This window comes from Osmerus mordax, chromosome 1, assembly GCF_038355195.1.
Source record: "Osmerus mordax isolate fOsmMor3 chromosome 1, fOsmMor3.pri, whole genome shotgun sequence".
Taxonomy (NCBI): Eukaryota; Metazoa; Chordata; class Actinopteri; order Osmeriformes; family Osmeridae; genus Osmerus; species Osmerus mordax.
Window position 1 is genome coordinate 3,887,513 of NC_090050.1, and position 13,728 is coordinate 3,901,240.

Sequence of the window (13,728 nt, forward strand, 5' to 3'; positions counted from 1 at the left end):
GTTAAATACAAGTGTTTTCCCAAAAGATTGAATTGAATGACTGAATATATCTATCTGAGAGAGTGGAATGGGATGCTCTGAAAATTAGAGGGTGTTGCCCTCACGATCCACTGGACACAAGCAAGGCTATAGTCTAGTGCACAAACAACGTAGTTTTTTTCTTAAAACATTTTCGTTTGTTGGCACATCCAATTCTTGCAAATGTTTTCTGTAGCTTAGTTCAAAGTTAGAAACTTTATCAGGCAATCGTCTCAACGACGTAAACTCTCCAACCAACCAGAACTAGTGTATCATCTTGTCAGCTAATCGAATGGTTCGTAACAGGATCAGCTGATAGTAAAAACAACCTAAGTGACTATGCGTCAATTAGCTAGCCTAGAAAGCCTACAAGTCTCGGCACCACAATGGTAGCTCGGTTGAGCTTTAATTGGGTGTGCTCAAGCCTTCGGCGAGAGCACAACCTTTGTTCTCTCACATATATATTATTATTATTGGGTGTGCTTTGCCTTCGGCAAGGGCACAACCTTTGTTCTCTCACATATATATTATTGGGTGTGCTCAAGCCTTCGGCGAGAGCACAACCTTTGTTCTCTCACATATATATTTATTTATAATTTATTTTCGCCCCCCTAAGGATCAGTCAATATTTGGACTACATACACAACGGCGGTGTCAAAAGGTTCGTCTTGGTAGCGATTGCGTTGGTTGTATTTTTATTTACGTTCCGTTGCATGGTTTAAGTAGAAATTGCGTTTTTGTGGTGAAAAGTGAAGCTAACGGTGGCTAATTTGCTAGCCACAGTCACTGACGTTACTAACGTCACTACGTCACTAACGTCACGAAAACACGCGTGACTACCTGTAGCAGAACATTCGTTTCACATATGTTAACTTGGGGGATAGCTAGGCTAACTATAGCTTTACTGCAAGGCAGCTGCAGGAACGCCACAAGCAAAGAGACCAGGGTGAATACTATTTACTCATTTTACTTTGTGATGTGAAACACAATTATGAAATGTAATGTACAATATTAGCTGATATTATTAAGGAAGTAGGCCCACATCTACTTTTGGAAACGGTAGTCTACTATTTCACTGAAGCATTAGCATCATGACATTAGCCTCTGTTGCCCGGGCAACACATACTACAGTGGTCTATGATGCATCTGTTTTCAATCATTAAAATAAACATTCCTCACAAATACATTTTCGTTGTAGGATTTATTATGACATTACATTACAAGTAAACGATTTGTGGGTGAAATTATCATTACCTGTGGTTTCAAACCAGTGTTGCTCACTGCAATGCTGTAGCCTACGCGAGACACTACAAAAACATCTACACAGCTGTAGGAAGTCAAACGGCGACAGAACATGTTCGGCACTCCCCTTACTTAATCAAAAGTCTATCTAACTACTAACCTGAACTTCATTGCCACAGCCTAAACGTTGCCAATCTGTTCATGAAAATAATTAATTTCAGCCTAAACCGTACAACGGAACGTTAAATCCAATTCAACCAACGCAATCGCTACCAAGACGAACACAGCAGTAGTCTACTAGTACTGTACCGTAGTAGTACAATTTACCGGGGCAGCTTCTCCACACAGGGCTATATCGCATTTTGCGTTGTTACTGACAATGATCGCTACCAGTGAGCTTTTTATGAATGAGCGATTTTCCACTAAATAAATGTCAAGCTTATTTACGTTTTGGGGGGCATATTTTCAGTTAGCAGATGGGACTGTCTGAATCGCAATTCCATCTTCTACTGCCGGGTAACGTTGTAGAATAATCTTCAAAGGGGGTTCTTTATTAATGAATGAATGCAATGAGTAGGCTACATGCCTGAAAATATCACGAGAAGGGAAAAACTTAAAATGACGTTTAAGTCATAGAGATTAGGTCCATTTTTACACCGGTCTGCCAAATGTATTCGTTTTGATTCAACGATGAGGCTGCCTCTTGCAGGGGAAATGAGAAGACATCTATTTCATTCTACACTTCACTCGTATTTTCAGTTGTAAATGAGCAGCAAAAAAAAATGCCTTTAATTCTATTTAATCTTTATAAATAATAAGTATGCATTTTCATATAAAATATACATAAATCAGTTGTAAAAATGTCATTCAAAAACGGACCCCTGTGCAACCGACGCAAGCAAGCACACCCTACAATTTCCCCAGAAATTGTACCCTCTCTAGTTATTATTATTCTTTTTGCCCCCCTAAAACTCAGTCAATATTTGGCCTACATAGACAAAGTAGGTGTCAAAAGTTTCGTCTTGGTAGCGATTGAGTTGCTTCTATTGGAATTTACGTTCCGTTGCATGGTTTAGGCTGAAGTTAAGTTTTTGTGGCGAAAAGTGAAGCTAACGGTGGCTAATTTGCTAGCCACAGTCACTGACGTTACTAACGTCACTACGTCACTAACGTCACGAAAACACGCGTGACTACCTTTGGCAGAACATTCTTTTCGCATCTGCTAACTTGGGGGATAGCTAGGCTAACTATAGCTTTACTGCAAGGCAGCTGCAGAAACGCCACAAGAAAAGAGGCCAGGGTGATAACTATTTACTCATTTTACTTTGTGATATGACACACAATTGTGATGTGTAATGTACAATATAAGCTGATATTATTAAGGAAGTACATCTACTTTCGGAAACAGTAGTCTACTATTTCACTGAAGTATTAGCATCATGACATTAGCCTGTGTTGCCCGGGCAACACATACTACAGTGGTCTATGATGTAGCGTTATCTGTTTTCAATCGTTAAAATAAACATTCCTCACATATACATTTTCGTTGTAGGATTTATTCTGACATTAGAAAACGATTTGTTGGTGAAATTACCATTACCTGTGGTTTCAAACCAGTGTAGCTCACTGCAACGCTGTAGCTTACGCGAGACACACTGTACAAAAACATCTACACTAAACAGCTGTTTAGGAAGTCAAACGGCGACAGAACATACTCCCCTTACTTAAATCAAAAGTCTATCTAACTACTAACCTGAACTTCATTGCCACAGCCTAAACGTTGTCAATCTGTTCATGAAAATAATTAATTTCAGCTTAAACCGTACAATGGAACGTTAAATCCAATTCAACCAACGCAATCGCTACCAAGACGAACACAGCAGTAGTCTAGTACTGTACCGTAGTAGTACAATTTACCGGGGCAGCTTCTCCACACAGGGCTATATCGCATTTTGCGTTGTTACTGACAATGATCGCTACCACTGAGCTTTTTATGAGTGAGCGATTTTCCACTAAATAAATGTCAAGCTTATTTACGTTTTGGGGGGCATATTTTCAGTTAGCAGATGGGACTGTTTGAATCGCGATTCCATCTTCTACTGCCCGGTAACGTCATAGAATAATCTTCAAAGGGGGTTCTTTATTAATGAATGAATGCAATGAGTAGGCTAAATGCCTGAAAATATCATGAGAAGGGAAAAACTTAAAATGACGTTTAAATCATAGAGATTAGGTCAATTTTTACACCGGTCTTCCAAATTTATTCTTTTGATTCAATGATGAGGCTGCCTCTTGCAGGGGAAATGAGAAGACATATATTTCATTCTACACTTCACTCATATTTTCAGTTGTAAATGAGCAGCAAAAAAAAATGCTTTTAAATCTATGTAATCTTTATGAATAATAAGTATGCATTTTTATATAAAATATACAGAAATATCAGTTGTAGAAATGTCATTCAAAAACGGACCCCTGTGCAACCGACGCAAGCAAGCACACCCTACAATTTCCACAGAAATTGTACCCTCTCTAGTTAAATACTTGCTTTCCGTGTCACTGTCTGTCTTTAATTTACCTTATTTTCTTAATTTTTTAAATCAGTGGCGGCGATTAAAACTGTTGGGCACTCACTGACACTAGAGATTTAGCTGGCTATGCTCAGGATAGCCAAAAAACAAAAAGAAATATGAGAACATTATTGAGACGTTTATATACAACGAATACCATAATATGTAGCATGTTGAAAGTGTTTATGTAGTCTTGGCTCTTCCCCTTGTTGTGTTTAGTGGAGACTTAAAATCGACACTGGCTGACCCTGAATGGGGTAGCCCTGGCAAGTGATCCCCAAAAACCTGGCTGGAGATAGTAGACTGAGCTGGCTGGTGAAGGGACCCTGAGCTGACTTGAGGTGGTAGACTGAGCTGGCTGGTGATGGGACCCTGAGCTGACTGGAGATAGTAGACTGAGCTGGCTGAAGATGGGAGACTGAGCTGTGTCAACATAATCAAACGAGCGATAGGTCTCGGTCTGCTCTAAAAGTTATTTCCCGACCTTTAACCTTCATCATTGTCTTTCTTGCTCTGTCCTTAAACATCTAAAGATTATGTTTTTAAATTAATCTCTTCACTCTATAGCCTTTATTGTACAAACTCTACAAAGGCATTGTCTCCTCTCTCTTCAGCCTCAAAAATGTCACTGACGAGCTAGTTTTCATGATGTTATCTGACTTTCTCCCTCCAATGTCTGGTCAAATGGGTTGATCATACATTTGATTGTTGACATGATGTTTTGAATATCCTTTTTATCTTTTCATGATTCATGAAGTTCACTGTGTTGGAGTGATGTGGTGCATCTATGCACTGCATCTTTGTTTAGGGAGAATACAGTCAGTCCAACTTTTGTTTTGGAGTCTGTTGGCTGTTTGCTCTATGACTTGATCACAGGCAGTGTTTGCAAAACCATACTCCTGTTGTGTCTGAGCAACAAAATCCCCAGATTGTACCTGTAGGTATATGCAAAATGTTTGTCCTTTAGACTGTTCATCTCCAGCCAGTAAGAAGAAAGGCATCTTGAATAGTTTACCTTATCGTATGAAAAAAAAACATGGGAGCAGACACTCGGACGACTAGGTCTTCTTTGTCCTGCCCGTCCTCTCCTCTGCCCTGCCCGTCCTGTCTGTGCTTTCAATAAGCATGCAATGTATGTCAACACATTTTCTAATAAAATGTGGTGCACTTAGATTGTAACAGCAAAATTACTTTTGCAGTAGGTTAATTTGTATACACTGACCCCACTGTACATCTTGCCATACAAAATACATAATTTCATACACACCCTTTTGTTTGGAAAACCTTCTCCAGAGCTGCATTTTCACTCCTCTTATGTGCTTTAGCTATATTTGTTGTGTTGGTGAAGTTACTGTAGCACCCTTGTGAAATCCAACTTTACCTAGCATATGGTTCTGAGGTGCTGAGTTTAAGTTGAATCTTTCCACTGCTTTTTCTGCAAGAATGCTTTGCTTCCTGTCAACATTTTGCAATTGCAATGGACTCTGAACAAACTTGAGCCAACTAGCTTCAGTAAATGGGTTTATTACATCTTTTGGTTTGCTACCTACATGCATACAGCACGATTGCAACTACTTGTGGCCTTGAATACACTGCTAGCGATACAATTAATTGTGCACATGCATGTATTATGCTAATGAGGTTAGTTTTTCAACTTGCCAAGTGTGCAGAGTCAATATGTATATATGTATTGATAAGTGTTACTGATGTGGTATACCTACTCTTGGCTAATTATAATTACGTATGTCATTGATTCATGTCATTATTATATGTTTAGGTGACACACACTTAAAACAATACTGTACATTTATTTGAACAATGTTCTGCACATTTCATTATCACTTAACTGTTAACTTGCTCTGATGACTAATAGCAGCGCAATAATATAACAAATATGGTTGTTTAAGTGGAATTTTGCCATTTTTCTTTAGAGAATACCTGAATTACCCATTTGTTTTACTTTTTTCCATACATTTGAAGCCCTGTCACCCACTGACAATATACCGGCTCACCAAAATACAGATGTGAATGTTTACTTCCTACTTTACGCTCCTTGAATATCGGGGTATACGATTGGTGGATTTTATGAAGGTGTCATGTATATGAGCTCTTATTGGATGCGGACCATAGTTGTCCTGAAAACATGCCTGTGTCGATAAAGAAACAAAATGTTTGTTCCTTGAAAAATGTGCAAGAACTGGACATGCCAACACAATCTTATCCTGCTGGAATCTAACACGTAACCATGGAATTCAAGAGCTATGAAGGAAATTATTTATTTATTAAGGCAACACAATACACACACACATGCACACTGTCCACCGTTGTTGATCACAACATCAGCTAAACCTGATTAGACAGTGAGGGAAACAGATATTTGATCCCCTGCTGATTTTGTATGTTTGCCCACTGACAAAGAAATGATCAGTCTATAATTGTAATGGTAGGTTTATTTGAACAGTGAGAGACAGAATAACAACAACAAAAATGCATGTCAACATTTTTATAAATTGATTTGCATTTTAATGAGTGAAATAAGTATTCGACCCCATCTGAATCACAAAGATTTCTGGCTCCCAGGTGTTTTTTATACAGGTAACGAGCTGAGATTAAGAGCACACTCTTGCGCGATGCGAGCGACGCAATGCTTTCCATTCATTTTCAATGGAGCCAGGCAAATCGCTTGCGTGGTGCATTGTGGGTAGCGACGCAACACGATCCAAGCGATTCGAGTTGAGATTTTCTCAACTTTATGTAAATGAGGAGCAATTTTCACGAGCGATGGCCAATCCGCTTGGTTTCTTGTAACGTTGCAACCGTTGGTCATGGAAAACATTTCTAGCTTTCACAGTTTCAAGATGAAGGACAAACTGTCTGTGTGGCTGCATACCCAGCCCTGTTTGATACTTCTCTGTGGGTTTTTGTACTCTTAATTTCAGTCGCATAACATAACGTAACTTTGCACTGCTAGCTAGCTAGCCCCGCCGGCGTTACACAACTGGTTACCCAGAGTGCCCGGTGGCATATTGTAACATTTAATATTTCACCCTGAATACTTTTTTTCTTTTTTTACTGTAGTGGACACGCACCGTTAAAGGGAGTGCTCCTAATCTCTGTTTGTTACATGTATCAGGGCCGGCCCAAGCCTTTATGGGGCCTTAAGCTGAATTTATTTGGGGGCCCCTCAGCGTCGCCACTTGTTATAATTTTTTCTTAATTACTGTATTTCTTCTATTAAACTTCAACTTATTACACATTGTTCATTTTTGGTGCACCGTTTATTTGAGGGCGACGTTTAATCGAAGAAATACGGTATTCTAGGCTAGCTGCACGAACATGCTAACGTGTTAGTTCGCTACATTAAATGTTCTTAGACAGTTTGAACAGTACCGTCTTCTAAATCACAGATTAAGCAACGAGCAAATGTCAATGTTAGACTAGATAGCTCTATCTCATCTGCTTTTTATTAAGGCTGATTTGCAAGTAATGCAAGAACAGCTAGATAGCGAAAACACCTAGACTACCTACTGTAGCCTGTAAACTAGTTTAGCTTGCTAACGCAAGAGCACCTGCTTCTCCAGTTCTTTCAATAGATAATCCAGACAGGCTTTAGCAATAGGCTAGACTGCTATTCATTTTCTGGCTATTTTTTCGTAAGCTTCCCTTCTAATGCTGACTAACAGCTAGTCTCTAGCTAGCTAGAGTAATTTGCTAAGTAAGGTATGTTGATGTGATATTTGAAACGTATTTAGCCAACAGTGGACCCCTAGTGCAACACAAGAAAATGTTCATTAAAATGACATGCTGCTACTAGGTATTTCAGGACATGCTACTCCTACCGTATTTCTGGGGCGGGGTTTATTACACAATGTTCATTTTTGGTGCAGCGTTTAAACGAGAGCAGCGTTTAATTGAAGAAACACGGTACATTAAACTATAATTTTATGTGTTCTTGGGGGCCCTCTGGTGGTCACGGGGGCCCTAAGCACCCGCTTAGTTCGCTTATGCCTTGGGCCGGCCCTGCCTGTATAAAAGACACCTGTCCACAGAAGCAATCAATCAATCAGATTCCAAACTCTCCACCATGGCCAAGACCAAAGAGCTGTCCAAAGATGTCAGGGACAAGATTGTAGACTTACACAAGGCTGGAATAGGCTACAAGACCATCGCCAAGCAGCTTGGTAACAGTTGGTGCGATTATTCGCAAATGGAAGAAACACAAAAGAACTTTCAATCTCCCTCGGTCTGGGGCTCCATGCAAGATCTCACCTCATGGAGTTGCAATTGTAACTAGAGAGGGTACAATTTCTGGGGAAATTGTGGGGTGTCCTTACGTCGGTTGCAGAGGGGTCAGTTTTTTACTGACATTTTTACAACTGAAATTTCTGTATATTTTATATAAAAATGCATACTTATTATTTATAAAGATTGCATATATTTAAAGCATACATTTGTTGCTGCTCATTTACTACTCAAAATACTAAGAGTGAAGTGTAGAAAGAAACAGTTGTCTTCTCATTTCCCCTGCAAGAGGGAATGGTGATCTCATAGTTGAATCAAAACGAATAAATTGGGCAGTCCGGTGTAAAAATTTTCCTAATCTTTATGACTTAAACGTCCCTTAAGTTTTTTCCCTCTCGTGATATTTTCAGGCATTTAGCTTACTATTGCACTTATTCGTTAATAAAGAACCCCCTTTGAATCTTATTCTAACAACAGTAGTCTATCTCAGAATCGCGATTCAAACAGTACCATCCCCTAACTGAAAATATGACCCCAACAACGTAAATAAGCTTGACATTTATTTAGGGGAAAATTGCTCATTCAAAAAAAGTTCACTGGTAGCGATCATTGTCAGTAACAACGCAAAATGCGACCATTTGGTGCCAGTTTAGGGCCCTGCGTGGAGAAGCTGACCCCGGTAATTGTACTACTAGACTACTGCTGTGTTCGTCTTGGTAGCGATTGCGTTGCTTGAATTCGATTTAACGTTCCGTTGTAGCTACGGTTTAGGCTGATAATTTTTTTCATGAACAGATTGACAACGTTTAGGCTGTGGCAATTAAGTGCAGGTTAGTAGTCAGATAGTTTCACCTATTGAAAGACTTTTGATTTAAGTAAGGGGAATTCCGAACATGTTCTGTCGCCGTTTGGAATTCCTACTGTAAACAGCTGTGGAGTTGTTTTTCTTTCTAGTGTGTCTCGCGTTCAGCATGAGATACACTGGTTTGAAACCACAGGTAATGATAATTTCACCAACAAATCGTTTACTTGTAATCTAATGTCATAATAAATTCTACAACGAAAATTTATTTATAAGGAATGTTTATTTTAACGATTGAAAATAGATGCATCATAGACCGCTGTAGTATGTGTTGCCCGGGCAACAGAGGCTAATGTCATGATGCTAATGCTTCAGTGAAATAATAGACTACAGTAGTGTTTCCGAAAGTAGATGTACTTCCTTAATAATATCAGCTCATTTTGTACATTACACTTCACAATTGTGTTTCATATCAGAAAGTAAAATTAGTAAATAGTTATCACCCTGGCCTCTTTGCTTGTGGCGTTTCTGCAGTTGCCTTGCAGTAAAGCTATACTTAGCCTAGCTATCTCCCAGAAGTTAACAAGCTCCTAAACTAGTAAACTAATGTTCTGCTACAGGTAGTCACGCGTGTTTTCGTGACGTTAGTACCGTCAGTGACTGTGGTTAGCAAGTTAGCCACCGTTAGCTTCACTTTTCGCCACGAAAACATAATTTCAACTTAAACTGTGCAACGGAACGTAAAAAAAAAAAAAAATACAAGCAATGCAATCGCTACCAAGACGAACCTTTTGACACCGACGTTGTATATGTAGTCCAAATATTGAGGGATCCTTAGGGGTGGGAAAAGAAGTAATAATAATAAAAATATGAGAGAGAACAATGGTTTGTGATCACCGAAGGCAGGCACACCCCAATAGAGCTCCGGGAGTTGACGTCACGCAATCCCAGCATGCACCGGTCATCACCATTTTGGCAGGAAAGTGGAGAGCCAAGTGGAGCGCCAGAGTGTACTTACATATATACTTACATACATATTATACATTGTTTAATTTTCTGCCTATTTCAATAAACGTTGATTCAACATGGTGGATAGCTGCTGTGCGCTGGGATGCCTGAACCATCGGGGAAAAGATAAAGGGAGAGCATTTTATAGGATTCCTAAGATCCAGAGAGAAGAACCCTATAATTCCTGACAACCACCCATTGCTTCAACTGAGGATCATTCAGTCTCTTGGAATGACTTATCTGTAATAAATATATAATGGCATTTTTTGTGATGAAAAGTGCACTGATATAATGTACGTTAGCCAACGTTAGTAGATAACCGTTGACGAACGTTGCTAACGCTGGGGAGTCAGGTGGCTGAGCGGTTAGGGAATCGGGCTAGTAATCAGAAGGTGCTGGTTTGATTCCCGGCCGTGCAAAATGACGTTGTGTCCTTGGGCAAGGCACTTCACCCTACTTGCCTCGAGGAGAATGTCCCTGTACTTACTGTAAGTCGCTCTGGATAAGAGCGTCTGCTTAATGACTAAATGTAAATGAAATCCGTGCTGGCGCCGTTCATTTGAGCCACTACTTTACTGTTTACGTTGCCATTTTGGCAGGAAAGTCACGTGATGTCCGGAGCTCTATTAGCAGGGGATCCCCCCCAAAATTCCCTCACTGTATACTTTGTATTTTCTATTTAACAATGTTTCAATGTTGTCGTCCCCACACACACACACAGAATTTACAAAGAGTGTCATGGATGGATGATTGAAAACCTGGATGATGAAATAGGCTCAACAACATAATCCGTTCTAGAGAACGACTGAAATGAAAGATCAAATATTTATGAACGTGTCCCCTGAAGCTTGTACCACAGAACTTCCGACTCCACCCCAAGCACCATCACCATTTTGAACTTTAACAAGCAGGAATATTGGTCCCGGCTGTGCAAGTTACATGAGGAATACTACCCTGTGACACCTGACTTGAGAAGAAAAAGTCTCAGGTTCTCTCCATTTGTTTCCAATGACTTAAAGTACATCATAGCTTTTCCAGGCCAGATTATTAGCTTGCTCGTTAGTAATACCATATGGAGGTATTGAGTAAAGAAGTAAAACCTAACAACAAATCTTAAAATGGCATTGAAATGTACAAAAACATTTAATGGCTAAAAAAGAACATTATATGCCTGTCTATAAACACATTAAACTTATACTTCACTTCACTTGGATCAACTGCTAATATTACCCAAGCCTGCCCAAGCTAGAGCCTCACCTTTATTGTCGGCTTTGAGATCCTCCAGCAGGAAGTCATTCTGCCGGTTGCCCAGCACAAAGGCAAGAAAGGAGAGAATGAGGGCATCAAGGATACCGATGATGGCCAGGATGTAGGCCCAGCGCACAGAGCAGTTGCCTAGCGTGTACTTTCCCGTCTCCTCGCCGCACATATCACGGATAACCTCGGCGTCCCAGCCATCCGGGAAGATCATGCAGCCTAGGACCAGACACACAGCTGTGGGAAGGAGAGTGAGTTGAGGGTGACATGGTAGAGGTGGAAGAAGGGGATAACAAGGAGGGGTTGGGGTAGAGGTAGAAGAGGGGGATGACATGGTAGAAGTGGAAGAGGGGGTATGGGGTAGAAGTGGAGAAGCAGGATGACAGGAGGTGGAGGACATGGTGGAAGTAGAAGATAGGATGACAAGTGGAATCGAAAGGGAGGAGATGGGCGGAAGAGAAGAATATTATACAATAAGATATTGTGGTAGGAGAGAGTGTAAAAGGGAGGTGTAGTACCGGTTTTGGATAAGGGCATAGGATATAAGGTGTAGGATAAAGGTAGGGTTGTATGGATGTGGAGATGGAGGGATGGGGGTTCAATGGGAAAAATGATTGTCAGAACACAAAGAGGGCCGTCGAGGAGAGAGATGAAAAAGACAAACGCAGAAAAAAAGGAGGGAAGACAGGAAAGAAAGTACATTATTTTTTCATTTCACACTGCCATGCAAGTACATTGGAACTGCATTGCCAGCATATCCCCCTTCTCTCTGCCCTTATTCTTGAGCAGAGGCAAATCTGCTACCCTCCACTGAACCAGATAAGGACAGAGAGAGACCAAAGACAGAGACAAGAAAAGAGAGGACACATGCTATGAAACAAAACAGTAGTAAGAGGAGGAAAAGAGAAGGTGAGGGGGAACAGTGCGTTTCTGCTGACAATCATCTTCAATCTCACCCAGGACCAGTGGGGCCTAGCCAGAACACTGACGCTGCATTTGAGCCCAGGCAAAATACCTTCGCTTGAAACATTCCCTGAAACATCTCTTGCTTTTAACTCATGCCGAACAATAGTCACCCATAATAAGGTTAGAAGACCACACATGTGCACACACACATACACAACTATTACCAGTGTGTGTTTGGAGCTTCCTAGCACCAAGCAGGGTCAATAAATAGATTCCAATACGCTGTGTGTGATTTGTGTGTCTACGTGATTGTATGTGAAAAGAAGACTGTGTGAACCTCAATGTGAACCACAGATGCAACATTTTTAGGTTGTTTCCATGCTTTTGAGGCTATGGATTCCACACCTTATATAGGACACTGCACGTTGACTGTGAAATCAATATGTAGTTTGCTTGTTTTTTGACCACCTGTTCAGAGTTCACAGCAAATTTGTTATATTCATTACAACGTCGCAGATATTTTGTTGTAAAGAAACTAATTTGTATTTATGTAATTTTGCACCACATGCAAAGCTCACATGTAGAAAGGCTCTGCTATAATATAGCATGTCACTTCAACAGTGATACACGTCTTCCATATACATACTATACAAGCTTCAAAACAATACGAGAAATGAGTGTCCTGACAGAAGCATTGTTGCTGTACACTATGAAAGTGAGCAACGAAGAGGGGTAAATACATCCTCCCTTCCTCCATCTCTTCTTCAATAATCCAGGGGACAGGTGGTTTTCTGTCAATGACAGGCCCTGAACTACTGATGAAGAACTGTAAGAAGGTAGAGGACACTTTGATCTTTCACACACACATGCACACACAAGGGTGTGAGGCTTTATTAATTATTGATAATGATGAAGGGTTGGGGAGGTGAGAGGGAGGGAGGGAGAAAAGGAGGAATGGTAAGAGCATGGCGCCATGGAATGAGCATGCCAGAATGAAAGAGAGCCTCAAAAGAGACTGAGTGAGGAGATTACTGGCATGGAAAAGGAATAGCTAAGAAAAACTGTGAGGGGAAGCACAACAAAGAAGGTAGAAATAAGTAAATAACATTTTGGTTTCCACAATTTTTGGTATTTGATCTGATCCACAATCCACATTCAGGTAGGAGATTTTCACATTTTCATCATGAAACAGGAAGTGGAAGCTGTTAAGCTCAGCACTAGACAACACAAATGTGGGGATTGCATATGGACACATGTACACTCACAGGCATGTAAACATGTTGTGACATCACGAGAAGCTGGGTCCTGGAGGGGTGCTACATTCCCCGGAGGTGGCTGCAGCCCTGAGCAGCTGTGGCTCCCTCTGCTGGGGGAGCCGGGAGCTCCATCCCTCCCTAAAAACGGGGCATTCCCACACACCTGAAACTGATCAATCCCTGATGACCTAAAGGGTTGGGTTAAAGAGGGAGAGCCACAGTTAGGTGGGCAGAGTGGGGTTTGGTGAAGGGAAGTAGTCCTGCGCCTAGAAGAGGCGCCGTTTTTGGAATCCTGTGTAAGATTTTGAAGTTTTTTTGTTAATTCTGAGGATCTTCAATAAACCCTTGTTTTGTTCGACCCCGGTGTCCTCGCACTATTTTGAGCTGTCCCGCTGAGGGCTGTGTAGCCTCTCGTGGCGTCACAATGTAC

General features: G+C 40.8%; 1 protein-coding gene across 1 annotated transcript in view; it reads right to left on the bottom strand.

Moving 5' to 3' along the window:
* The window catches only part of lhfpl4a (LHFPL tetraspan subfamily member 4a), a 61,484-nt gene that overhangs the window by 7,698 nt on the left and 40,058 nt on the right, over window positions 1-13,728 (bottom strand). Inside the window, exon 2 of the mRNA XM_067237982.1 lies at window positions 11,137-11,373. Within this exon, the coding sequence (XP_067094083.1) occupies window positions 11,137-11,373 (237 nt within the window). The remainder of the gene's footprint in view (window positions 1-11,136; window positions 11,374-13,728) is intronic.